This window comes from Lampetra planeri, chromosome 1 (assembly GCF_965212315.1).
Source record: "Lampetra planeri chromosome 1, kcLamPlan1.2.h2, whole genome shotgun sequence".
Classification (NCBI taxonomy): Eukaryota; Metazoa; Chordata; class Hyperoartia; order Petromyzontiformes; family Petromyzontidae; genus Lampetra; species Lampetra planeri.
In genome coordinates, this window is record NC_136107.1 from 33,604,957 (window position 1) to 33,632,717 (window position 27,761).

The window sequence follows — 27,761 nt, forward strand, 5'->3', positions numbered from 1 at the left end:
CACATCCCTGCACATGCTGGAGGAGGGTTTGGCATTCGAGCGCAAGTTGACAGTGTTTGTCAAAGATTTACAGAGAGGTACACTGTCTCACTTTCCCTCTTTGAGAGAGTTCAAACAAAGTCATGATACGATAAATTTGGAATATTTCAAGTCTGCAATCACCACAATGCAAAGTTCGTTTGGGAAACGATTCTGTGAGTTCAGAGAGGAAAAAACGACATTATCCTTCCCTGTCACTCCCCTGGCGATCGATCCATCCCTATTGAATATGACTGCATTTGCAGGTGTAAGTCAACCTGATCTTGAGATGTAACTGGCCGATATAGCCGACAAAGATATATGGGTGTCCAAGTTCAAATGCTTGACCGCTACTCTTGAGGATGTTGCCCGTCAGAAGGCCATTCTGGCTCAGAATCATAAATGGAGTGATATTGAAAACCTTCCCAAACAGGACAAACTTGTATTCGAAACATGGAATGCCATCCCCAACACTTATATAAATATGAAAAAGTATGCATTTGGAGTCCTGTCGATCTTCGGCTCCACATATGTATGTGAGCAGGTCTTCTCCAACATGAACTATATTAAAAACAAACATCGATCACGCCTCACAGATGACAGCTTGCAAGCCTGTGTGAAAATGAAGGTGACGTCTTACAGCCCTGATGTGCAGACACTGTGCACTGAGGTTCAGGAGCAAAAATCCCATTAACCAGGTAATTTAGCTATTAATTTGCAAAAATATCTTTTACATTGTTAAGTGAAAAAGTCCTTTTTTTATTCAGATTGACAGCTGACTGCACGATCCTGTATATAGCAATAAGGTAAGAAACAATATATGCAGTGTTATATTTGTTTTAAATGTTGCAATGGTTTTGCGGCTCCCAGTTTATTTTTTCCTTCGGAAACGGGTCCAAGTGGCTCTTTATGTCTTAAAGGTTGCAGACCCCTGGTATAGGGGCAGTGATAGGCAATCAAAACGAGTTAGTGGGCCACATGATCAGCCCTCCTCACCCCAGTGTGTCGCAAGCTTGAAATCGTGCTTGTGCATTTGTAGTGAGTCCAACTGAGTTGCAGACGTTATTCTTCAGAGGCAACACGTATATACAAAGGGGTAACTGCCCCTTTAACAGATACAGCCTGGGGTGGTGACCACCCAGCTAACTACACTATACGTAGGAGTTACAGCTACGAAGGGTCGGACCCTCACTCGGGTCCCCGGCCACGTGTTGATGCTTCGTAGGACGTAGAGCTTCCAGCTTGAGACGTAGAGCTTCCAGCTTGTAGAACGAAGCGAACCCGGTCCCTCTCAGGGACCCACCTTATATCCTCCCGGGTCGCTCCACCCTCGGCCCCGCCCACCTTCTCGAGCGTTCTAGCTCCTTCTCGATCCCCCTCGAGAGCTCTCTCTGGACACGTGATCACCCCCTAGCCCCCCCACCTGGGGTCCTCTCTGTGGATACTCCGGATCACGTGTCTACGGGGTCAAATAGAGTGCCATGGCCCGGGGCAACCCTGCCCCTGGGCTGACACTCTCCCGCTCCCCTTTTGGAAGCCCGCACTACACGCTATGCGTGGTGCCCGCGCTATCCCTGCACTCACCAAGCCCCGCTAGGGCTGGTACCGGGGACCCGGCCGCCACGAGAGGCTCCTGGGAACACATGCGGCTCGTGAGCCGCAGGTTGCTCGCCACTGGCAAAGGGCCAAAACATGGCTTAATTTCAGCGGTGTGTCCAGGTCAGCTAACCTGAGTATTCCTGCACCCAGCACACCACGTTAAATCATGCCTTTCACTTTGGCTGTTGCTACAACATTCCTGCCACCTATTCCAGTCCACCAGTGACTCAGAATTATGCACTGGGTCCAAGTTTATCTAGAAGCAACCCATACGATTGGAGTATTTGTGGAAAAGTACTTCATGGCCAACAAATCCCAGTGTCGACAGGAAAGAGTAATGTTAGAGAACATCGATGTTTTCTCTGCTCTACATAAACGCAGCATATCCTGTGTCGGTGCATTGAGTATGCTGGATCAGTTGACAGGTGGAAAGAATTTCAGCAGCATTAATTCAGGACGCACAAGCAAACTGGACCGGTTTTGACATTTAGTGTCTCATCAGCAGACTTCCTTGAATCCGTGCTGAACTGCCAGATGTTAAAGACAAGGATCCTCTCTCTCGAAGAAATGGGTCCTAATGTAATACAAGATAACGTTGAAACCATGTGTGTACTGTATATTGTACTGACGAAGCCCCATGCATTTAAGCTGAGAAAATAATATAGAGAAAGCGTCACATTTGACGTTGCTATTTTATAATTTTTAACCTCCCCCCGCCCCCCTCCGGACTGGACATCTGTGAAAAAGAGCTTCATAGTTCATCGGATTCCTCCAGGATGATTACAATTCTGATTCTCATTGCAATGAACGGACCATTTCCCTACCTTCGCGCTGGGGGGGGTATTTTACGTTGGGGAGGCATCTTTCGTTGGGGAGGGGGGTCATCTTACGTTGGGGAGGGGGGGGGCATCTTACGTTGGGGAGGGGGGGGGCATCTTACGTTGGGGAGGGTGGGGCATCTTACGTTGGGAGGGGTGCCATCTTACGTAGGGGTGAGGGTTGCCATCTTACATAGGGGTGAGGGTTGCCATCTTACATAGGGGTGAGGGGTGCCATCTTACGTAGGGGGTGAGGGTTGCCATCTTACACAGGGGTGGGGGTTGCCATCTTACGTAGGGATGTGGTGAGGGGGAAACAGCGTTAACGCTAAACCCCTCCTCCCCTTCCTCCCCATCAACATTACCCCCCCCCCTCTCTCGCAGTCCCCTCGGTCCGTCTCCACCTCCTCGTCTCCTCGCGCGCGGGCCGAGCTGATGGCGAACATTCTCAAGAAGGTATCGTGGTCGAGCAAGGACGACGACGGCGAGGTGAACGAGGGGACGTCGCTCGTCGGCTCTCGACGGGGGAGTGGCGCCTCGGTCGCCGGGAAACGAGTAAGTCGACCCGGTTGGATGGGTCTAGGCAAAACCGGTCTGCGCCGGGCCCTCTCCACTCTCCGTTAAAATATAGCGGCGCACATTTTGATGCTTTGTTTATATTGAACGGGGTTTGTTGTAGGGTTCGGATGCGGGTTTTTTGTTCGTGTTACCCGCGTTGTCCGTCAGCTTTTTAAGTGAAGTTTGAATAAGTAATCGTTGGGGGGGGGGGCGTCATACTGATGTGAGGAGTGGAGGCGGTTTTTTTAATTATTATTTTTTACCGGTCACGAGTTTGGGTGACGGAGTGTTTGTGTGTGGTATTAGGTGGTGGTGGTGGAGGGGAATATTTGTTGTTTTTAAATACTTTTCTGTGTTTCATCGTTATCCGAGTCACCTTTAACCACATTTGTGTTTCCCTATCTCATCGTGTTCACAATTAAGCAAAGAGAACGGTAAACCCACATCAACCCCCTTTTAAACTTTATACATTACAATAGCACACAAGTCGCTTGTTTTAGTCAGAGAAGGGTTAATAATACCATTCAACTCGGTTTAAGATGCTACTGAGTCTGGATTAAACAGTCTGAGTTTTTGATTCGAGATTTATCTAAAATATACTTATGTCGTTTAATGCATTCTGGTCAACCGATACGGTTTACCCCGTATTCTTGTACAGGGAAATTGAGTTTTCATGTCCATACGGCGTGCAGCCGTTTCAATGCGGGCAATGTTTTATTTGTCTCATTTGTTTGTGTTTCTCCCTTGTGATGGGACTTTGTATGATGGACGTTGAGATTTATAAGGGCACGGGGTGACCAATAATGTCTGAATTTGTCTGTAATAAGGTTGGTACCAATAAGGAGTAGAGAGGTATGTTAATGCCCTGTTGAACTTTTATCTAGTTTTGGAAGACAGGGGAAATCGTGGCAACCGATGTATTTCGAATTTCAAACTAGAATCGGTTCTGTACAGGAACACCCTGTAAAAATGCGATGCTTAAATGTGTAAAAACAAATATATGGTGTAGACCAGAACAACATAACACAAATTCCTCAGCCTAAGTCTCTTAAAGACGTTTCAGCATTGCTCTTCCTGTTTGGTATGCGGATCTTGTGATACAGGAGGCACGCACATGCGCGTGTGTTTGTAAAGTGCTGATGTTGTATTGTGCAGAACGATGCTCAGCGTGCACAATCGCACTGTGAGAAATCTTCTAGTTATCTGGACGTCGACCTAATCATTAATGAGTGCTCCCCCTTGTCACCCCGACACACACAGAACTCCAGGTCGCGCTTTTTGTCTTCGAGCGGATTTAGAACCGTGGATCTCACTGATGGGGATGGCATTTCAGAAGAGGTGAGACGGAGCAGGGTTACTCTTTGGTTCTTTCGGTAGGGTTGTTGTGGCTTTTTATGTAACGGCCAGCATCCTCCACCATTTATACATTGAGAGAAGGCACATAAGTGATGTATTGTCCATGATAAACATTGCACTGCATTTGGGGCTAAACAGCATTGTTGCACAAGTAGTTGCAGGATGGTATTTCACAATAACTGCTTGTGTGGTGTTTTTATTATTGCTGGATACAAATACAGATTTTTATGAAAATCATCAAAAGATACATTGTGTATGTCATGGTGTGTCGTTTTTTATAGTGACATTTAAATTATTATATTCACGTGTTCATTTGAGCCTTTTCATAGTTTTGTGTTGAGCTATTCGCAATGCCTATTGATTCATTTTCCGGGGTGCAACGATTTGCCCCCTCGCATTTCAAGGAACTGTAATGGTTCGTGGACGAGTTTAAATTATTAATAAATGTTTAATAGTGGTGATTGTAGTAGACTCACGTGGCAGAATGAGTCATCATTGCTTTCAGCATTTACGAATTAAAAACATCAGTTTGTATTACACACCTATTAGCATGGTTGGCTATGTACCAGGTGAAAATAGTTCAACATACATAGTATTAGAATCGATGTTAATGAATTGATACCTCGTTACAGCCCTAATTGATTAGTATTTGCATTGTGCAGGTGCTGGAATCGCAGGAGGTGTTCACCTCCCCCAGGCCCAAGGAGATCCCGCACAGCGAGAACCTCCTCTCGCAAAAATACGAGGTACCTCACATCTGGTTTGAGTACGGGTAGTGGTTGGATGGGAGACCAGAATCCATAAACCAGGTGTTGTAGGTTGCTGCAAGGCTAAATAATTTCTTGTACTCAACTAAGCTCCAACAGCTGTTCCCCACCTTCACCAATCCAGATTAACGAGCACGTTGAAGTATTAGTCAAATGACCCTCATGACTCTTCGCACGGTGTGGGGAGGCCCACATCTAGCAGTGGATTGACAGAAGGGTATATGCACGAGTACATCTGACTCAGTCACCAAAGTAGCCGACACATCACAAGCCATTATAATGCCACAGACAAGTATCAATTCCACATAAATTGAAACATTTTAGAAATAATTGAAAATGCTCAGATGTATATAATTTCTGTAACTACACATAACAATGGTGAATTAAACGGTTATAGTTCATAAATTATAATCGTGTGTTCTGGTTTGTAATGCCAGTTAAGAGTAAAAAAAAAATCACAGGTGCTGATATCACCATCGGTGAAGGGAGTTCCTCAGGGCTCTGTGATTGTCTCTATCCTCTTTCTTTGTATGTCAATAATCTAGGCATCTCTAATCTGCACTCTGCCATTTTCTCTAACAAAATCTTAAATAACCGCCACGCCATTGCCTGCGCACCTCTGCTCTGGCAACAGAAAAAAATGAACGTCGATGGAATAATCGGCGGATATGGTTGTGGTAAACAAACACCTTATTGAGGACCCCATCGGAAGTACCGGGCTTCTCTCTCCCATGACAACTGTCCAGTTTGTCCTGTTATAGTTCGGCACGCAACGTAAACCACAAATTAATAACTTGCACATACAATGAAATCTGTTGCAATGAAATATGCAAACCATAGACCATGCTCTTTGCACTCAGATGCCATCACTTGACTACACCTCCCCCCTCAAGACAAGTCACATGCTGTGCATGGGATGCTGGGAAGCAAGTGTTGTTTCATAACTGGCCTCACTCGCTGAGGATTAGTAGCCCAACCTCTCACAGACAGCCAGCTGCACAGGCCTACTCTTATATAAATTAATGGACCTCGCTAAGCCGTACTCGAATGTAACATTGGAGATGCGCGTACACCTTCCACAAATGGAAGCTCAAAGAATCGCCATACTTCGACTTTGCAGTCCGAACTATCAAATCAAACACATCACTGATGGATGCGCCATCCATGTACATCCTGGCGGTGATAACGTGATCCATACAGTGTCTTCTGCCTTGGATTGCTTTAAACAATTTAGCATTCAACTAGAACACATTTTATAACTGTTGCTTTTCCGTCATGCTGTCGGAAAGAAGAAGAAGACTGACATTAACCTTTTTACTTATGACGCAGCCCTGATGGCCTCCAGAAATGCCATGGATGAGTTAAAATAGCATCTACAGCAGGACTTTGATTATCTTAAATTAAAAAGACCAAAGTTATATTATTCTCTGGCTGCCCCAATCCTATCTTGCCACCTCTGTACATTGTGGCTTTTGGCTCACACCTTATTGAGCAGGTTTAAATAGATGTGAAACTGTCTTTCAAAACCTACATTGACCACATGGCCAATAATATTAAACAACAAAGTGGGATTCCTATACAGAAACAAATTCTGTATTCCACTTCTACCCATCTGAATAGAGTTAAAGCCACCATCCTGCCCATATTTGATTATTATGACACAATCTATCACTCTCAATGTTACCCTTTACACCCCCTGTAGAACTCATCATTGCAGACTGTACATTAACTAAAATCTATCCCCCTTTGATAGCCAGAGACAGCATCACTGCTCTGTACTCATCCAAATAGTCCTCTTAAACAAATCCGCCAATTACCTAAAGGACGACTTTACTTCATCTGACTCCATCTCATAGCCTCAAAAGTTCCTCCATCCCATTTGCTGAAACTTTGTTTAAAGGTTTTCCACGTTGTTGCTTCATGTTTCTGGAATACTCTTGCACAGCTTGGTTAACTCCCTTCACCTCCCCTTCTTTATTTCCCTATTAGACCAAAACAAAGAGCATACTTGCATAATTTTTTTTTACTTTTATTTTTTTTCGGTAAAGTCACGTAGGTAAAAAAAAATAAGGCAGGCTTAAGCGGTTGTTCTTTCGCTGTGTCTGTCCTCACCTGAAGACGGACGCTTGTGTTGCGCCCGAAATGTCGTGATTTAATTTAGTTGTTTTAATTTGAATTTTGTTTGTTACCTACGTGACTTTACCGAAAAAAACAAAAAGTATGGATCCTTGCAGCCACGAAAACTTCAAATCTAGCATACTTGCACCCTGTACTTAACCTTTTCTGTATTGACGTCACTATTAGACTAAAATATAAAGCTTATTTGCACGTGTATCTTTTTTCTTGGCACCTCTGGGTCTTATTATATTTGCACCGTGTTTTTTTAATTAGCATGTGTGCCGTTTACGACCATTAAATGCCCTGTTTGTTGTGCAATATTCCTTTAATGAATGTACTCATTCTCAGCAACATTGATGTTTTTTGTCTTTTGTTTTGTTGCTGCTGTGATCACTCACCGCGGATCTCTATTGTAACAAATAAGATACACTTGCACATCAAATGAAGCATTACACTTCACACTGCTTCATAAAATACATGAATGTATATCATAAACACTCAAATAAGGAGGGATTTAAACATTCATTTCGAAGGTATTTTTTTTTACCAAAGTGTATTATTCTCTGGTGTGCATTGTTCACAGGTGATGTGTTTATGTTTGAATGTTTATGTATAATTAAGCAATTAGTTTACAAAACAAGTTGGGAAAGATCATGCATGTGCATGGAATATGTAATGCTTTCCAATACATGGGGGTAGTTGTCAGGGCAAACAGTTTTTGCAGTATTTTCATTTTTTTTTTACTTTGTCTTGTATCTTTTTTCGTATTGGCCAGTTCTCGACAGGGCAAGTATCTAATAGCAACACATTGTTATACTTACATGTTAGTTCATGTTGAATCATCAGTACAAGAGTGATAGTGACTCCCCGTTACAGAAAGATGGGCAGACAGACAGATGGACTGAGCTGATGCATTAATGCCGAAAACTCTGTTTTGAAAGTGTTAACAATGAATAGTTATGCATTTTATTGGATTTGGTTGGACTATGAAAACCGAGGTTGATTGAAAGTGTGGCATTGTGCTTCATTTTTCTGCAGAGCCTTGACTATGACAATTGTGAAAATCAGCTTTTTCTGGAAGAAGAACACAACTTAGGTGTCCAAGTGAGTATTAACATAGGGCACATGAGACCTTTCAGTTTACTGGGCCGTGGAAAGTTAATCGAAGCTTTTAAGTACACTGTACCTTGTAAAGTCATAACCACAGGTTATATATGGCCTTGTAGAGTAATCTTCCGCTAGCGGTGTGTTGTTAACCATTAAGTTACATTCATGAAAGTACAGTATAGTATTGTAGTATCTTCTTGGTTCTTTCGGTAAAGTCACGTAGAAGGAAAATAATAAAATGATAAAAATAAAACATAATAAAATAATTCTCACGACGTTTCGGCCACAACGCAAGCAGCCGTCTTCAGGTGGAGAACAGGTCTGTCTCCTCGACAGACCTGTTCTCCACCTGAAAACGGCTGCTTGCGTTGTGGCCAAAACGTCGTGAGAATTATTTTATTATGTTTTATTTGTATTATTTTATTATTTTCCTTCTACGTGACTTTACCAAAAGAACCAAGAAGATGAATCCCTGCAGTCACGAAAGCTTTAAATCGAAAAGTATTGTATTTAATTTAAGTGAGATGTATTTATGTATTAGTAATGCATTCTATATTTAATTTGTATTTTGCAGCAATCGAGTAAAACATGGTTTAAATTTAGCTTGTCAGTCGTTTGCACATTTACAGTAGTGGCACTTTTATTTGACTTGCTCCGAGACTGATATGACACGGAAAATTCAACAAGAAGTTAAGCCACTAATCTGGTCATAAAATATTCTGACAGCCAGATTTTTTACGGAGTGGCATGCTGGTAGGTAATGTGATGAAAGCAAGGTTACTAACACACCTATTAAACCCTCGTGGCCCTGTGGTGTTTTTTTGTTGTTTCACAGCGTGCTAAGTTTATGGAGGCCGGCCGCTGGACGGTGTGCATGGCGATCGGCATCCTGACAGCTCTCGTAGCCTGTGTCATTGACATTGCCATCGAGCAGCTTGCAGGACTAAAATACCAAATCCTCAAACAGTGTATCCTTTGACCGTGACGAGATTAAGCTGGTGGTAGACAGGTTATCAATCCTGCCGAACTTCTATCTTCCGTTGGTAGATGCTTGTGCTTCAGTTTACAATTCATAGAAATATTTTAGTACTCTCAGAAGTACAGATTACTTTATAGTTGGTTATAATGATGGTAAACTAAAAACTGAGCATTGACCAGCATTGTGAATTATGGTCAAATTACTCTATTACCTGCAGAGCATGGAGAGACCATAATCCAACAGTGGATTGACAAAGGGATGTACATGGAAGGTGAAAAAAGTGTCTTCCACTTAAATGTGTGCATTTTTATTTAAAACTTGGCTTTAAACTTATTATACTGGAAGTACGTTTCTTGACTTCCTTTTACTGGTAAACCAAAAGCATGTGTTGAACGTTGCTTCTCAAGTTTCATTTAGTGGGAGGTCATGCTGCATTAAGATATATAAATCAATCTCAGCCTTCTTTTAAGCTTTGTTTACGGAAAGGTGAACGCTTTTCGCTTTCTGACTGACTTGCCTGTTCTGTTTCAATGTGTTTTCTTTCCTTTGAAAATTTTATTAGTGCATTTTTAAGCAAAAACAAAGGGGTGTTTTAAAAGGTTTAGGAAAGCACCAAAAAGTTAATCAGCAACTCACCCACTAAAAGGAAGAAAAAACTAATTTGGGGTGTACTCTGCATAAAGATAATGCTTGGAAGCCTATTGTTGAGAAATTAAGGTCTTGTTTAATGTGGATTAAGAGTACTCACTCTTAAGTGCATTAAGAGTAAGTGAATCATGAATTCTTGTGTGTGGTCATCAGTGCAGCAATGATAAAATCACAAAGACCATCAAATTGGGTGTTTACGGATTGATATGAAGCCAAGATAGGTTATCTTAAAAAAGTAAAATGTGGGTTATGAAGTTTTGTCCCTGTCATTTATCCTTTTTGTTGGTCTTTCTCAAGTTAAGGTTACTTCAAAACTGACAGCTTCCCCAAATAATGTACAGTATTTATACTTCCCTATATGCTCTATGCAATAGTAATCTGTTCCAGATGTGATGAAGACCCCTGTTCACTGTGGGGAACTGTTTACCATCTGCAAAGTAGCAGCACAGTATTGCAGTGTTCACTGGTGGGGGGCACCAGTTACTTGGTGTTGTAAGCTACCAAGGCAATCTAATTTAGCAATCTAGGTTAACTTCTAAAAATTGTGTCTGGTGTGTGTTAGTCTGAAGCTAGCTGTGGCTTCATGCGCATGCTTTATCCTGTGTCTATTAATTTCTATAGCAGTAGGCCCGGCTGTCTGTGAAAGGTTGGGCTACTATCCCCAGGAAGTGTGGGCAGTTACGAAACAGCACTTATTTCTTAGCACCCCATCTACAGCATGTGACTTGTCCTGATGGGGGAGGTGTAGTCAAATGATGGCAGCTGAGTGCAAAGAGCGCATGGTCTATGGTTTGCATATTTCATTGCAAGAGAATGCATTGTGTGTGTAAGTTACTAATTTGTGGTTTATGTTGTGTGTGGAGCTATGACAGGACAAACTGGACAGGTAACTGATGTTTTTTTTTATTGTAGAGTTGAAGGCTCTTTTTTCAACTTTTATTTGCTTTTTATAAGATACGGTTTGCAGAGGCTTTACATTTTTTTTTATTAATACAGATGGAAAGCTGTGACATTTAAAGCTAACTAGTGGTATAACTTAAAAATGTGTCCATGAGCCCACATTTTACTCTAAATTATAAAGCATGATTTAATATTTCAAACTAATGTGCTGTTGAAGTTTTATGAATTCATCACAGTTAAAACACTTAAAATGTAACTTACAAGCTATTCTCACTGTGCTTGTTGTAGAGTTTCATAGCTTGCCTATGAGACATAGCATGGAAATTTGAATTATTGCACAAAGGTTTTGTCTTTTTATTCTGTGGTGGTACATGGTTCCTGACCACAAACTCAGACATTGACACATTTACAGCAGACGGAGGCCTGTCTGTCTCCATGGTGATTTGGGCAGCGATGAATGCTGGGATTGTAATGGTGGGCTCTATCTTGGTTGCTTTTGGAGAGGTAAGGCGCCTTGTCTATTTGACTATTTACACAAAACAATTGTATTTGGTTTCACAGTGGTTTGTACATGTGCAGCACTGTTTCTAAATCCCCTGCTGGACGAGGGGCTCCCTACACCACGCAGGCAGTGAGGACTATTTGACCATACTTCCCAACACTGGATTTTGTTGCACTGCTGTATACTAACCACAAGACTTTCTGCACCTATTTTGTGCTTGATGATTATCCCATGCAATCAGTATCACGGCTCAACGTTACTTAGTTTCCGAGGTGCGGTGGAATCATGTGCATTACGGGTGATTTTGTCAGGTCACAGTGACTTAAATTGCCCATAATGCAAAGCAAGGTGGAGCATTGGCAAAGTGGTTCACACACACACGTCGCTATGAACCCAGCCACCTGAGATTGATCCCTGGCTGTGACGAGCAGCAGTGGCAAATATTAATCTGAACTGGTCATGAGAGACCCCCATTGCTAACCTGCACTCACCAGTATGGTGATGTATGGTCAAATAACCCTTCAGGGAGACCTTTATCCTGTTGTGGATTGAAATAGGCCTGTGAATTATACTGCTTATTGAAAGTCAAAGCCAATATATTTTAAAGAGTCAAGTCAATTTTACATTTTTTTTGAACACGTGGCGCCTTTCTGGCACAAATCTGCCACGCAAAGGGCCATTGCATTAATGCTCGTACTCATAAAAATAAAAATAGAAAATGTATATACAATGAGAAAAATGTACAATATAAACTTTAGTTTAAAATATAAAACCAAAAGCAAGTTGTGTCTGTGAGTTGTATGCAAGTGCAATGAAATGTATTTTTAGTTGTGACTTGAATGTAGTGATGGAGTCGAGTTTGCGGGTTGCTTCAGGGAGGTTGTTCCAGAGGCGTGGTGCTGCAAATAAGAAAGATCTGTTCAACCCAATGGTTTGGTTTTTGGTTGTTGGTGATTGGAGGAGGAGTGTTTGGGTTGAAGAGTGAAGTGGTCTGTTGTTTTGCTTGATCTGTATGAGGTTTCTGCTGCAAGGTGGAGCTTGGTTGTGGATTGCTTCATATGTTAATATGATTATTTTTTATTGTATTATGTATTTGATTGGTAGCCAGTGTAAGTTGTTTTTATTTGTGTCATTTGGGATAATTTCTGGAGGTAAAAAAATTGTTTCGTGGCATTATTCTGGATTATTGTAAGGCGTTGTAGCTGTGTTCGAGGAAAGGGCAGCTGGAGGTTTATCACATGGACATATTTTACTCTTCGTCACTACTGGTTATAGGTATTGGGTAACTTCCTCAGATAGTATTCATTTTGACTCAAGCAGGCTGATGACAAACAGTTCAGAATTTGCTTGTTGTGAACCAATGTTACTCAAATAATTTACTTCCTGAAGGCCTTGTGGCTGATGGAATGAGTAACATTTACTATTATGATAGACTTTTACGTGGAGGGACATATATGAAGGAGACAATGTCTTCTTATTTATTTTGTGGCTTATATTCTCCACAATGATGCTGATAATTATTTTTTGTCCTCAAACAGTAATTAGTGCAGGGAAGTATGCTTGAGCAATGAAGAAAGTCTTTAACTGACTAACACCACAGTACATCTTCCTTTTTCAACAGCCCGTGGCAGCAGGGAGTGGCATCCCTCAAATCAAATGCTACCTCAATGGAGTGAAGATCCCACATGTGGTCAGACTAAAGGTGCTTCTTGATGAATGTTGTATCTGGACAATGCTGATTTCACATCAACCACTCAATCTTATACAACTTAACTGTCACCTTAGGCTTTAAGAATTGCACACATTTCCTGCATACTCTGTATGAAAAATTATTGTCCCAACCCTGGGTACGGGTTGGTAATTTACAGTCCATGGGCCCTTATCTAACGAGTAACTTCATTTCAACTGGACCACGTCTTGATTCATTGAACCTACGCCACCCACGGACTACCACAAGGAAACGGCCTATAAGCGATATGTATCTGTCACTGCAAGCGTCTTAGTCACTAATCTGGTAGAAGAGGGAGATATGTTTGATCTGGCAACAACACTAATTTTATCACGCTCCATCACCGATTGTCTTTCAAGTAGTTTTGGGCATACAGTCAATGCATGCATTCTATTGTGATAAAAGTTTGGCAACTAATGTGGTCCGTCAAACCTATTTGAAAGTCAAGTCAAATTAGACCCTCAATAAGGAAAAGCTTCCATACCCCTGCTCTAGATGTTCGTTGGACACAATAGAGTAGCCAAGTGGTTTTGTTGGTGTTGGTCTAGCTGGTGGTGTGGATGCAATGTGTCTGTGCACTGCTACAGACACTGGTGGTGAAAGTCCTAGGAGTCATCTGCTCGGTGGCTGGGGGTCTTGCCGTTGGTAAGGTACGTTGTTTGGCCTCAAAGGAACCGACGGTTTCTCTTCAAGTTTTGACCTGCCTGGCATCGCATTTCATATTCGGTAACATGCGCGTGTTGTGCGTTTAATTCGAGGAAAGCGCTGTATATGGTTGTTATTTCTCCCATTGCAATGTATTTCTCCCACTGTGCCTTTGATCACTTTCTCAACCAGGAAGGGCCAATGATCCACTCGGGTGCTGTGATAGCAGCAGGGGTCTCTCAGGGTCGCTCCACAACATTGAAGAAGGACTTCAAGGTGAGCCATACAGTACTTTTGGGTGCGCAGTCGTATAACACATTCCAGTTATATGTCAAAAAAACATTGAGTGTTGCCTCAACAGAAAATAGACTGCAGTGTAACAAGGAGCTTAGTTTGGCTGCTGTTTGTAGTCATTTTAATAAATTATTATTTAGAATGCACTTCTCATGCAATACATTTCTGGGCACCAGAAAAAGGGGAATTATAGATAATTATTTGGTGAGAAAGTGACTGCAGACCAAATTAAAATTTCGAAAACAAAATATAGACACTATATAAAAAAGTAAAGGCACAAACATTTATAAACACTGTTTTATCATTGTGCATTCATGAACACAAAAAGTGTGAACCTATATAATTGTTAATTTACCGATGCATACGGTTTCCTCATCAGGTCTTGGAGTACTTTCGACGAGATACAGAGAAACGAGACTTTGTATCGGCTGGTGCAGCTGCTGGAGTGTCAGCTGCTTTTGGCGCGCCCGTGGGTGAGCTCTCTCACCACGCATTCACTACTTCGCCCCCGACTTCCTCGTTCGTTTCCTCTTTGTTTTTCACCGTCTATTTTGGTTCACCGGTGGTTTCCAGTAAGCCAGATTTCTTTGCATGCAGGTGGTGTTCTCTTCAGTCTGGAAGAGGGGGCTTCCTTCTGGAATCAATACCTCACCTGGAGAATTGTAAGCTATGCAAGGGCTACACTTAAGGGAATATCCTCTTTCTGGATTTGTGTCTCCTTTTTTAAGTTTTCCCCACGGTGGTATTTGTATTGTAGGTGAATGTTGACATGTTTTTTCTGAGCATACCTAAAACCCATTGATACAGACAATCGCTTATGCACCACTTCTACTTTGTGAGTGCATCTGCATGACGCAACGATATTGAGAGCCACTCTTGATTCGATGAGTCCCTGTCGCAACGTCTGTTGATTGTAAGAATATATATTTGCCTGTCATAACACAAACAAGAGTAACAACTTCTTTCACATGTCCAGCTCCTCACGAGTTGTGCTTGTTGTGTGTGTGTGTTGTGTGGTCTGCCCCCTCCCACCCCCCCCAGTTCTTTGCCTCGGTCATATCCACGTTCACGCTGAACTTTGTCTTGAGTTGGTACCATAACCACCTGGGTGAGCTGTCCTACCCTGGTCTCATCAACTTTGGAGCATTCGAATCCACGGTTAGACACGCCCTCACAATTACTCAACTACAGGATTGTCCCTTTCTGAGAAATGTTGTTTACTGTATGACCTTTGTATAGATCAACGTTTCACAACCTGTGGTCCTCAGACCACTGGTGGTCTGCAAGGCCATGGGAATTGGTAAAATGAACTAATCCAAATGTGATTTCTTTTGCAAAACACGGTATATTTTGGTTTAACACTCAGATTATGAATGTTGTGGATTTTTTCTCCAATACACCGATGTGTACTGTACTAGTTACGAATTGGCATTTTCTGTTTACGTGACACACCTTATAAATTGTCTGTCGGGTGGGAGCGGGTTTACCGACATTTATATTTATGCCATCTAACCCAAAAAACCTGTATTATGGACCCTATGTTTTACTAAATAGTGGTCCAGCAAGCATTTTTTTAGAGTTGACAATGGTCCGTGGGTCCAGAATGTTTGGGAACCATTGCTACAGAACATTGGGGCATTATTCTGTTAAAATTAGCAATGTCATGGTTTGTTGATTCATCAACTACAATCGTTTTTAGTGTTCGCAGTACACACATCGATTATGCATGTAAGGCTGGAAAATTTACTATTTCTGCAACTTATAAGCAAACTATACACTAATCTGATATTGAGGCTTCTTGAGTAAACAAAACTGTACACATTTTAAGGAGAAACAAATAAGAATAAGCAAATGAAAATTATAGTCATGATTTTTTTAAGTATCAAATTGTGACTGAATCTTGATAATGAATTGAATCGTGGTGGGTTAGGAGTTGAATGGCTACATGTCTCGCAAAAAACTGATGAAATAAATTAAAATACATATAATGAGAAGACACTTGCATTTTATGAAATTTCTTGGCAAATCATCAAGATTCATATTGGTACAGCAGAGAAATGCCATGCTCTGTATGCCCTACTGAGTTAAACGGGTGGTGGTAATACACAGTGACAAATTCTAGCCAGATTTCTCGTTTACTGGTCCCTGACAGACCAGAGCCGGGGCTTCCCATGACACGTGACCCAATCTCTCTCTCAGCTATAAAGTACTCCACAGGGAAAATCCAACAAAGACCCCCTGAAGGGTTCACAAGCAAATATGCACAAGTAAATCCGGCCCCCATCTGTCAGTGAGTGATAAAAACGGCCTGCACAGCAGCTGAGAGGCCGTAAACTTAGGCCACACACAAATTCAAAGGCAGCAGCCTTGACTTCTTACCTCCCCAGTGCTGACTTGTATACCATAGCACTACCAAGCCCATATTGTCCCAACCATATGCTATTGGAACACAAATGAGAGGCTAGACCAGGCTTGCAAGATATAGTCTTTGGTTCTTTCGGTAAAGTCACGTAGAAAGAGAAAATAATAAATTCAATAATAGCATACGACGTTTCGATTGCAACACAAGCAATCATCATCAGGTACAAATGAAAGAGAAAACAAAACTAGTAAACTTAGAACGTAATCAACCAGGTAGGGTGTTGACTGTTATGTTAGCCGACTATCTGTGTTGTATTGCATTATAAGTTTACTAGGTTTGATTTCTCTTTCATTTGTACCTGATGACGATTGCTTGTGTTGCAATCGAAACGTCGTATGCTATTATTTAATTTACTATTTTCTCTTTCTACGTGACTTTACCGAAAGAACCAAAGAGTAATTCCTGCAGTCACGAAAGCGCCAAATCAAGTTTGCAAGATATACTCTGTCTACACAAAAAAACGGCCAGGTGGTTCCATGTTAGAGGGAGTGGCTCACAATCAGAAAGCAGCAAGTTCATATCTTGCGGCGGGGGGGGGGATGATTCAGCCCATCATCCTCCGAAGTCGATAGAATGAATTCCACTTTGTGGGGAACTCCAAAGTGGTCATCCTATGGAAAGACTAGACCCTGTCAGAGGGAAGTAGAATTTCCACCACTGGCCCAGGGCTGTAAACAAGAGATGAGCACCAATGTCTCAATCCTAATTTGAGAAGGAAATCACTTTTACTCTTGACACAACAATTTAAATGTGAGCAATTTATTCTGATGACATTTCCATTGTAACCTCTTCGTGTGTATGTGTGTGTTTCCCCCCCTATAGGGCATTGCGTACTACATTTATGAAATTCCCTTATTTCTGATCATGGGTGTCTTTGGTAAGGCATAATCATATCTGTGCATGTCATTAAGTTGCTAGTTTTAACCAGGATAGAGTTCTTGTAAGCAAATCTATGCATCTATACAAATTAGATAAATAACAATAGCATTTTAAAGATCAGTGGACAAATATTTACTTCCAAAATGTCTTGTATTTTTGTAATTTACATTCTCAATGCACACTGCACATTAAACTGCAGCTGTTGACTGAATACATTAAACTCCCAAATCTAAATGTATGCCACTAAACCTTTGTAGGATGGTATGTCAGGTGTAAACTATCTCCCCGTGTTCCTCTGCAGGAGGTCTTTTGGGAGCCTTGTTCAATTTCCTCAACTATTGGCTGACAGTTCTCAGGATCCGGTAAGATGGTGTTCTGATACATCGACACTCTCAGTGCGTATTCTTAGGTTTTTTCGGTAAAGTCACGTAGGTAAAAAATTAAAATTAATAAAAGTAAAATAAAATAAAAATATTTTTATTTTATTAAAATTTAAATTTATAAAAGTAAAATAAAATAAAAATATTTTTATTTTATTTTACTTTTATTAATTTTAATTTTTTACCTACGTGACTTTACCGAAAAAACCTAAGAATATGAATCCTTGCAGTCACGAAAGCTTCAAATCTAGAACTCTCAGTGCGGTTAAGGCCCAATCGCATTAAATTACTAACTGCAGGCTCTATGCTTTCATGGCATGCTGTACATCATTGATATCTGAATATATCGAGAGATTGTTACATGTGTTATTCGATATTGTCTGGTGGCCCTACACTGAGGAAAGGCAGATGCTCACCATTCCACAGCATCTGTACATACCGATCAGATGACATGCTGTGTAGTATTTAGCTTGCCATCAATATTAAATAGCACAGCAGCACAAGCCCTTGTTTATTTTGGTAATGCTACAAATGCTTGTGTATATGTGCACACTGGTAGTATGGTTAGGTTGGTTTTTGTGGCCTTTTTTGTGAAGGTCACATGGAGGTTACACCCAAAATTCCCTTAATGTACTTGATCCTAGACCTCAGAAGCGAAGCAAACTTGAGCCTGGATATTACTTGGATGGGTGACTACCATTGCTTTCCAGGTGTTGTAGGCATTGAGGTTGTGAGGTGGCTGGGAGATGGCAGTGCTGAGTGTTACCCCTCGTATGTGTTGGGTTTTCTCCAAGTTATCCCTCGTTTCCTCCCAAGTTGCCAACACAAATGGATAAACAACTCAATGCAGTAACCCTCTTAAATGTAAAAGGCTTTATACTCAGCGAGGCTCTGTTGGGTAAATGTTTTTACATGCATTTATTTTTTTATTTACTTAGGTTTTCTTAAGAATTGGATCAACCGGAACTCAAATCCTTCCCATGTGCGCATAGCAACATTAAATATCGACTGGACTGCGTTTTTATGCATTATGGCAGAGTACATGCTTCACAGACCACGTACTAAACTGCAGATGAGAAACCCAGTCATTAAAAAGTGGATATATCATATATCCCCGGGTAGAAAATTTGTTGAGATCACCGAGAACATTCTTCCCTCTCTGGGGTGGAAAATAATTATTTAATTTCTAGTTCTCCTGAGCCTCTGTTGCATGTAGCAGTCCAAGGGCATGTGTTTTTTTCCCTTTTTTGAGACTCCTTACTGGAATAATACTACTATCACATGTGTTTAGTTCATACCATTCATCTTCATTTCCATTTAATAAGTGAAAGAAGTAAAATTCTTTCGACAAATTATAGTGGATGAGATCTATTTTTTGCAGCCGTGAAAAAGAAGAAACTTTTAAAGTAATCGGAAGCCTGCTTTGTTTGGCACATTTGAATAAGGAGAAAAGCCTGTGGAACTAATCAGGCAGTGGTTGCATGTACACACACGCTAAACGCATTTAGAGGCTCGTATATCCAAAACAAGGGTATAAAATGCACTTGCACACTATGCTTCTGGCTTTTGTTGGTTATGTTCATAATTGCAGATAAGTACTGAAGATAATGATTGATTTGCACGCTTCACGTCTGTCCTTTTGGTTGTGGGAAAAGGGGCGATCATTGATTGTGGCGATTACTACAAAGGTTTGATAGTACTGTAATGTTACGTGAATTTGAAGCCAAACATATTTTTCTCAGTGCCATGGCGATATTACCAATGACGACGTGGATCAAAAAGGGTTAAAGTAATAGGTATGGTACAGGATTCTTGTTAAATCAGTCAAATTAGTTGACAGAAAATCCTGCAATTTTTTTGGTATTTAAAAAAACTAATTGTGGCAGAATAGCTTTTTACAAATGCTTTCCAACTAAGGTAATCTCCGTTTGTAACCAGAGTGTGCTATAATGCTTTTAAAGATTATCCAATATGAAACAAAGTGCACTGTAAATCAGTTTTCCTATTAGGGACTTACCCGATTGCAAACCAGCCAAAATGATAACAGGGTTACCCAATACTTGGATATACAAACCAGAGCAAAAGGACTTCACATGTTTTACCTTGACACCTACCCATCAACGTACGTACTGCAAATTAGATACTTCTATTGTAAAACGCTTTTTGGGAAACTTTTACATAATTCATGTATGCGCACGATTTTTTGGAACTTGTTTAACAAGTTAGATGTTTTGACTGCACAGCCTCCAGTGGAAAGCATGGCTCTGAGCTTGCGCTTTGTTGTTTGTTGGCTGTCGTTCAGGTACATTCATCGGCCTGCGCAGCAGGTGTTGGAGGCCATGCTGGTGGCAACCGTCACAGCCGTTGTCTCCTTCACCATGATATACTTCTCCAACGACTGCCAGCCTCTTGGCGAGGACAAGAGCGCGGATTACACCTTGCAGGTACGCATATATTCCTGTCTCTCGTTCGGCTGTTCGCTGCGTCTCTATTGGCCATGCCATGCTATTCCACAAGTGGGCAATATTGATGACTGAGCACTGCATGGGTTCATGCATGCCTGTCTGCAGACCTGTTTGCAAGTGCTCACTTGTACATGTGAAGCATTTAGACTTTTGCTAGAAAACTCATTCAAAACGGTTCCCGCAGGTACATGGTGATTGTGGTGGTAGTGATGATGCAAATTATATTCAAGGATCCATCGGTTCATCCTTGGAAATTAATTGTTTTGCTCACAATGCAGTATTAAATTGTGCATTTAAGAATCGATGAGTTAAAATACATTTGTAGTTCTACCACTATATTTTATATATCATACTAAAATAAAATAATTAAATTCAATCAAATAAATTCAATTTACAATCCTTTGTCAATCCACTTCTGGCTCAAGACATCTCCATGTTGTCAGTCATGGAGTTGCTGACCATACTGCAACACGAGTCAGTGTGGGTTGGTTAAGGGGGGTGCGCAGAACTCATACAGATATCACTTGCCCCTGGTGTTAACTGTGACCGGGAATTTAACTCTGTGGTGACATTGTTCATAGCACAAGGTATCAACCACTGTTCCATCCCAATAGATTCATACCATTATATATTTATACATGCATTACAACAGCAATAGAGGAATTTATTTATGATTTCAATTATGACACTTCATCTAGTCATTGAGACATGTGGATCGTTGGCTGGCTTGGTCTTTGTCCCACTGAGCCACACAACGGCGTCTATTTCTCTTCCACAGTTATTCTGCAATGACGGGGAGTACAACTCAATGGCGACGACCTTCTTCAACACCCCAGAGAAAAGCGTCCGTAGCCTGTTCCACGACCCCCCTGGTCTGTACAACTCACTCCACCATTGCAGACATAGCCTTCTTATTTATTTCTCCCACATGATTTCATGTCACGTGTTTTTTTTTCAAATACTTACCAATTATACTTTTCTGCGTGCTCTTTCTGTGATAAACACTTATCTTGAGCAGAAAGTTACATCTGGGATTGTATAAGTCATGGTATGGAATGATAAGATACGATGATGTGTATTGTGTAACGTTTATGAAAATGAGTAGTTAGCGCTGCATTGTTTGAATGCAGGGCTTCTTTTCAGCTGGGTCTATCTGGTTTGGCGACCTAGCAAATATTTCCGCACCTGTCGCCACATGTAGTAGACCTCTTGCTATGGCTGTGGCTACCAGTCACGTGCTTACTCGAGTCTACCAGCAACCCGGAAAATATTCAGTGAGATGTAGTAAGCCCTGCGTAAAAAAACATTTTGGTAAGGTGTCTTGGCAACAGCACCATTGGCAATGGTGACCTTTTGCCCGTGGCATTGTGTGATACTAAAACACGGTGGCCAATTACTAAAAATGCAAATCGGTGAAAAATTACCATGTTGGCAATGGTTGTACTTGAAACGCCATAACTGCACACCCAATGTGATGCCACAGAGAGAGAGTAAGCTACACATGTTGGTGGAAGGTAATTTAAGTTGGTGGATTGCTCCTTTCTGGCAGAATAAATGGAAACCACATAGCACAGAGTGCTCCTTCAGGCTCTTTAATTCCCCTCCAACCTGTGAATTGCACCCAGAGCCTCGCTTCTGTCTTTTGTTAGCACTACTTTATATATCTTGCTACAGCTCTGATTGAAAAGAAACCAGTGGTGGCTGGGTGGCACAATAGGTCAGAATGCTGAGCTGGCATCGTACCTGGGTTCGAATCCAGAGCGGGTGATGAGAAAGTGTATCCCTATATTGCGTGGGCCAGACGTCATTGAAAGGGATTTCAAAGGTAGCTCTGATATCCGCTTCCGTGGACCATTATCTAACACGAAAGAGTTCGTGTTCTATGAGAGATCTCTGAATGGGTACTGATTCTCATGTGATTCTGATAGCACAATTGGGATAACATTGGGGGAAAATTACCAAAAGAAAACAAAGAAAAAATAACGCCTGCTGTGTTTGTGACATTGTTCCTTCTGTGGGCGACAGGCACATACAACCCAGTGACTCTGGGCCTTTTCTGCCTGAGCTACTTCCTGGTGGCATGCTGGACGTACGGCCTCGCCGTGTCCAGTGGCGTGTTCATCCCCTCACTGCTGCTGGGTGCAGCGTGGGGCCGTCTCTTCGGCATCTTCTTGTCCTATATGAGCAAAGGCGTGAGTACGCATGCGCCTGACGACGTGGGGCATAGAGTTGGTTCTCTGTGCTGTGTTTTGTGATGGTCGACCTGTCGTGATGTGTCTTGTGATGTGACCGGCTGTTTGGTTCAGGGGACTAATTCTGTGTTGGAATTGCTGAGAACCTGCCTTTAAATCCAGGTTTCAGCTGCTATTGCTTAAACTGGGTTCTCAAGTGTAGGAAGTTAATGGCTTAAAAAAAACATTCCGTTTTCACACTTTGGCCGAATTTTATTGCCATTTAATGAATAATCTGCAGGGTATAATAGAGATATGCTGTCTGCGCTATGAATTAAAGCCCTTTGATGGGACATAATGTCATCTTTCAGGGACTTTTTCCGGCATCGGAGATTTCTTTGTCTCTTGTCATAGCACGAGTAAACTTGGATTGTTACGGAGAAAAAGCTAAGTGGTATTGCTTGGGGGTACCTTGACTATATTTCACCATGATGGTCTGTCTGAATTGGGGAAGGGGGTGCCCAGGAATTGTTCAGATATTGCTCGCCACTGATGTTAACCTTGTCCAGGAATCTTACTCAAGCTGCCAAGCCGTACCACTGCTGCACCCCATTATAGTTGTGTGGATATGCTTTTTTAAAATTCCTACCCCGAGTATATTTTTACTCGGTTTAAATGCAGTTGCGTGCACGTGGGGGGCATTGCCATAAATCAAATGTTTGTGTCATGTGCATGTCTATCGACAGCGAAACTTTCATTATGCTTCGCTACTCAGCTGTAACAAGTTGCTTTACCGACGTGACACATTAGCACGACTTGAAAGGCAAAAGGCATCAGCTGGATTGTTCAAAAAGCATTGCCCTCAATAAGACAGCTGTGTTTTACCTCCACAGGCGTGGGCTGACCCGGGGAAGTATGCCCTCATGGGAGCTGCTGCACAGCTGGGTAAGGGAAACCATCCAAGCTCTTTGCATCTCCTTTGCATCACTCGGATTGGAAACGTGCATCTGGACAACGGCCTAAAGTGCACGCCACTGTGCTTCACTCATCGCAGTGCAGCACAATGGTGCTAATTTCGAGTTGGTTCTTTGATATCTTTCAAGATTAATGGCAATTACATTGTTGTGCAGAGAGAACAGCCTGGATGACATGTTCACACATTCTATATTTTACTCCCCAGCATCATTTTATCTTTGCTGTGCTCTTAAGGCCATCTGACACTGGCACACGCAATGTCTCCCAATTTGTATCACAAGCGTGAAAACCCTAAAAGTCGTGCCCGGATATGTTTATTTTTAACCCTGCATGTCCTGTGCAAAGCATGCAATTATAAACACAGCCCTTTGTATGGCCCTGTTAATATTGATTGCCTTCAAAAATGCTGTGCAAGTCGCCTGGCTTTCATTCAGCCCAAAGGGACAAGAGTGTGCTTTTAACGTTAATGGAAAAGTGAATTTGACATGGCATATTTGTTTTGCGAAAAAAACTGATGCTGTGTTGTTCAGATACATCTTGGAGAATAAGTTTTCCAACTCTCCTTTTGGAGTGTATTGTGAATATTAATGAAAGCATTCGCAATGGTCATTTTATGCAAGCCAGTAAAAGCATATGGGAGGTATTTATTTATTGGCTGTGCCCTTTCATGCATAACACCACTCCATAGGGATGTTCAAGTTTCACGTTTACAAGGTGCTCCTAAAATAAGACGGGAAATACGCAGGCCTATGATGTTATTTGAAATAAACAATAATTAAAAAAGTCAAAATGTTTTCTCACTCACTTGAAAATGGGGCAACATTTGTCTCCATTGGTGTAATTCTACATTCCTATTTCTGTGTTAAGGATAAAGACATTGGTGATCATTGCCTTCCATTTAGCTCTGTCCGTGATATTGCATTCCTATCACAGGACCAATATTTGTGTTTGTATTTTCCATCGTGTGTGTGTGTGTATGAATGTGTGTTATTCTGTGCGTAGGGAGCAGTAGCGCAGTGGTTAAATCACTATGCTACGAACCCAGTCACCCGAGTTCGATTCCCGCTGACAGCTAACACCATTGACGGTTATCCTAGGTAGACTTAGCCTCAAATGAGTTCCTGGTGCGGTGTGTAAACATCACTACTTGGGGGGTGTGGTGCTGGCCATCCATCTCCTCGTGTGCCGTGCTGGCCTTCATAGGTGCTCGCTAACAGCACTTGCCCCAAAATTCTGCTTTGTCCCTACGGGGGATCTTTGTCTTTGTTATTCTGTGTGTGTAGGTTCTGTCATGCACATATGGGTCAAGCATATTTCTTTTTCCGTGTGTCTTTGTATTCATCGGTGCCTTTGGCTGTGGGTACCGTTGAACAGGTGGCATTGTGCGGATGACCCTGAGCCTCACTGTCATCCTGGTGGAGGCGACGGGGAACGTGAGCTACGGTCTGCCCATCATGCTCGTGCTCATGATGGCCAAGTGGGTCGGGGACTTCTGCTTTGAGGTGTGCTGTGAAATATTTTCTGGGTTAGCCTTTCATTGATTACTTTGTTCCTTGAACAGGGCTCAGTATGGAACAACTCCGAAGATTAGCCGAAGGGAGAGCCCAGTGGCATAGGCTAGTCGATTTTGGCGGCCAACCCTCGGGTCAAGGAAGGCTAGAAATAGAAAGGAAACTCATATTTATTCTCTTGAGTTGGAGAATAGATTTTTGTTTTGCCATTGTGGTGCATGTTGGGTGAGTAGCTCCAGCAGGGTGTCTGTGAGCTTGCAGGTCTTTATGCATGGTAACCACCTATCCAAGCACTTTGCAGGCTCAACTCTGCATAGCTTTCCGAGATCTGATGCAATTGAGCACATTCCGGGTGATTTGGCTATAGGCAAACCGTTTTATTTTTTACACACAAGTTCAATGCATGTATCATGCTGCGAAGAATGCATTGAAATTAATGAATGGTTACACACCTCACTTTCGGTTGAGTACATTTTAAGGAGACCATGGCCAGGAGCACATACTAATTCTCACTACTCCTGTCTGTTTGCAGGGTTTGTACGACATCCATATCAAGTTACAGAGTGTGCCGTTCATGGGCTGGGAGCCACCCGCAACATCTCACAGCCTCACGGCGAGGTGAGTCGATCACCCCGTTGGATGTGGTTTCTTCTCCCACTCATCAAATCGATCGTCGCTATTGTATTTGGAAATGGGATTTGTTGAACAGTGTTTATATAAAATTGCGTGCTTGTTAGTGGTCGCAATTTTAAAGTAATTTTATTGTAACTATTGAGCTGACTGGGTGGTTCAGAGTTCAGAGCATTGATCTGGTACCGCTGAGATTCTTGACTTAACAGGGTTTTCAAGTGAAGTAAGTTGATGGTCTCAGGCCGGTCACCAATTCATGGATACTTTCTCTCATGACACAACATTGACATGACATGGCAGGCACAATCAATATAATATTGGGGGAAAATTATGAAAAATGTGAACATGTTATGTCATTTTTCGATTTAAAGCTTTCGTGACTGCATGGATTCATATTCTTGGTTCTTTTGGTAAAGTCACGTCGCTGTCTTTCCGACAGCCCTTTTCTTCACCCGAGGACGGCTGCTTGCGTTGTGGCCGAAATGTCGTGAGAATTTTATCTTATTATGTTAGATTTTTATTATTTTATTATTTCCCTTCTACGTGACTTTACCGAAAGAACAAAGAATACGTTATGTCATAACAAAGACATGCAGAGTGAGCCAGTTCTTCTCCTGTCTCAAAAATAACAGTATTTAAATGAGAAGTTTATTTTTTTTTGCACATCTGTTAAGACAGTCTGCGGTCTCTTGCGTTGCTTAGAGGCTGTGTTGTGTGCATACAAGCGAAGCTCTGTCTGGCTTGGTATTCATGTAGGAAGGAAGCACCATCTATGTAATGTCCCCTGTGCTTTTGTTACACAAAAGCCAAGTACATATGGATTTACAGCTACTGGCAGGGGCACTGGTTAGTTTTGTGCCCAGTAACTTATCTTGAAGCGCTGAATTTTTGCCAATAGTTTATAGAAGTTGTTGGCAGTGGGGATGTGCTCTTGTATTAAATTTGGTGCGTGATGATGCTGTTCATCATCCCCATGTGTTGTGTTATCATTCATCTGATTGAACATTACTTCTATTACAACCGGTGAAGGAATTAATATATTCAGTGTTCCTTCTAGATATCTTGGTCCCAAATTATCTGCTTAGAGGAAGGTTCTTGGTGCATGTTCTGCCATTCTGTCCGATCTGGCACATTCCTCTTCATTTTGGCATAAGGAGGAACCCTTTTCTTCAAGTTGTTGAGAAGCACTTTCCTTTTTTCCTTCTTGGCAATCTCCCCAAAGTCCGTCTAGAGCTTCCTTCAGAAAGTCTTCACACCTGACAATATGGCAAATCAAATTCTTTGGCTGTTGAATTGTCAAAATTAGACTTCTGTCCCCTTGAAGCTTGCCCTACACTTTTGGTTACTCTTTCATTCATTTCAACTGATTTTCTCTGTCTGATACCATACCCACATCTGAAAATGTTGTATTCTTCTAACCTCTTCCTTTCAGTGTCCATGTCTGCTGAATATAAAACTTTTTTCCATTAGAATGTTTTTGTAAGCAACTTCAATTCTATACTTATCTTCGTTATCTGTAGTCCTTTTTCTTACTTAATGCTGCTGTATCCAAGGCAATCTTTCCTCTGAATGCCTTTTAGTATCTGCCCTCTTCAAGAAAGGCCATCCTAATAGCAGCTGTCTCGACTGCACTCACGCATCATGTTCCTCATGCATACCTCATTTCTTTAGAGCTGCTTTTTGTGTTTAGTTGTCCTTCCACCCACCGATGACCATGGTTGGTTATGTATGGTGCGAAAGAAGTTCAACGTACAGACATACATACATACCTTTTTGCACTCACCTCTCATTCTTCCTTCACTCTCTGTTTCACTCGGTTACTATGTGATCTTATGAGGAGAGAGGATTCCCGGTCGTGGCAGACATTACGAACCTGCACTTCCTAGTGTGGTAAAGTATTGTCAAACAACCGCCACTTCTGACATGATGTGGGGGTTGTTGCAGTGGCTTCGCAAAGGGTTGCATATTATTATAATAAATAGTTATTTCCATGCTTATCCACATGTTCCACTCTGCAGGCATTCTCATCCCACATATGTTCCTTGCACACCTGATGTCTTTACCAATGCCTCCTGCCCTATTAATGTGTGTTGCTGCTGCTGCGTATAGCGAGGTGATGAGTCACCCGGTGGTCTGTTTCAAGCGCTTTGAGCAAGTGGGCCGCATTGTGGACATCCTCAGCGACAACACGGCAAACCACAATGGCTTCCCCATAGTGGAGGAGGGAGAAAACGTGGTCAACGTCAACGAGGTGATGACTTTTTTTGTTTCTCAACCAAGAATCTCGTGG

At 41.9% G+C, this 27,761-nt stretch overlaps 1 protein-coding gene across 2 annotated transcripts in view; it reads left to right on the plus strand.

Annotated features, from left to right (window-relative positions):
* Positions 1-2,725: 2,725 nt before the first annotated feature.
* The window catches only part of CLCN7 (chloride voltage-gated channel 7), a 31,221-nt gene continuing 6,185 nt past the window's right edge, over positions 2,726-27,761 (plus strand). For both annotated transcript variants that reach the window (XM_078599233.1, XM_078599242.1), the window contains exons 1-21: positions 2,726-2,990; positions 4,254-4,331; positions 5,012-5,095; positions 8,273-8,338; positions 9,177-9,309; positions 11,263-11,372; positions 12,992-13,072; positions 13,687-13,749; positions 13,937-14,020; positions 14,418-14,511; positions 14,636-14,700; positions 15,080-15,196; positions 17,283-17,337; positions 17,641-17,701; positions 20,022-20,163; positions 20,963-21,056; positions 22,210-22,376; positions 23,249-23,300; positions 24,705-24,832; positions 25,374-25,459; positions 27,581-27,722. In XM_078599233.1, coding sequence (XP_078455359.1) covers positions 2,871-2,990; positions 4,254-4,331; positions 5,012-5,095; positions 8,273-8,338; positions 9,177-9,309; positions 11,263-11,372; positions 12,992-13,072; positions 13,687-13,749; positions 13,937-14,020; positions 14,418-14,511; positions 14,636-14,700; positions 15,080-15,196; positions 17,283-17,337; positions 17,641-17,701; positions 20,022-20,163; positions 20,963-21,056; positions 22,210-22,376; positions 23,249-23,300; positions 24,705-24,832; positions 25,374-25,459; positions 27,581-27,722 — 2,022 coding nt within the window. In that variant the 5' untranslated portion in view covers positions 2,726-2,870. The remainder of the gene's footprint in view (positions 2,991-4,253; positions 4,332-5,011; positions 5,096-8,272; positions 8,339-9,176; positions 9,310-11,262; positions 11,373-12,991; positions 13,073-13,686; positions 13,750-13,936; positions 14,021-14,417; positions 14,512-14,635; positions 14,701-15,079; positions 15,197-17,282; positions 17,338-17,640; positions 17,702-20,021; positions 20,164-20,962; positions 21,057-22,209; positions 22,377-23,248; positions 23,301-24,704; positions 24,833-25,373; positions 25,460-27,580; positions 27,723-27,761) is intronic.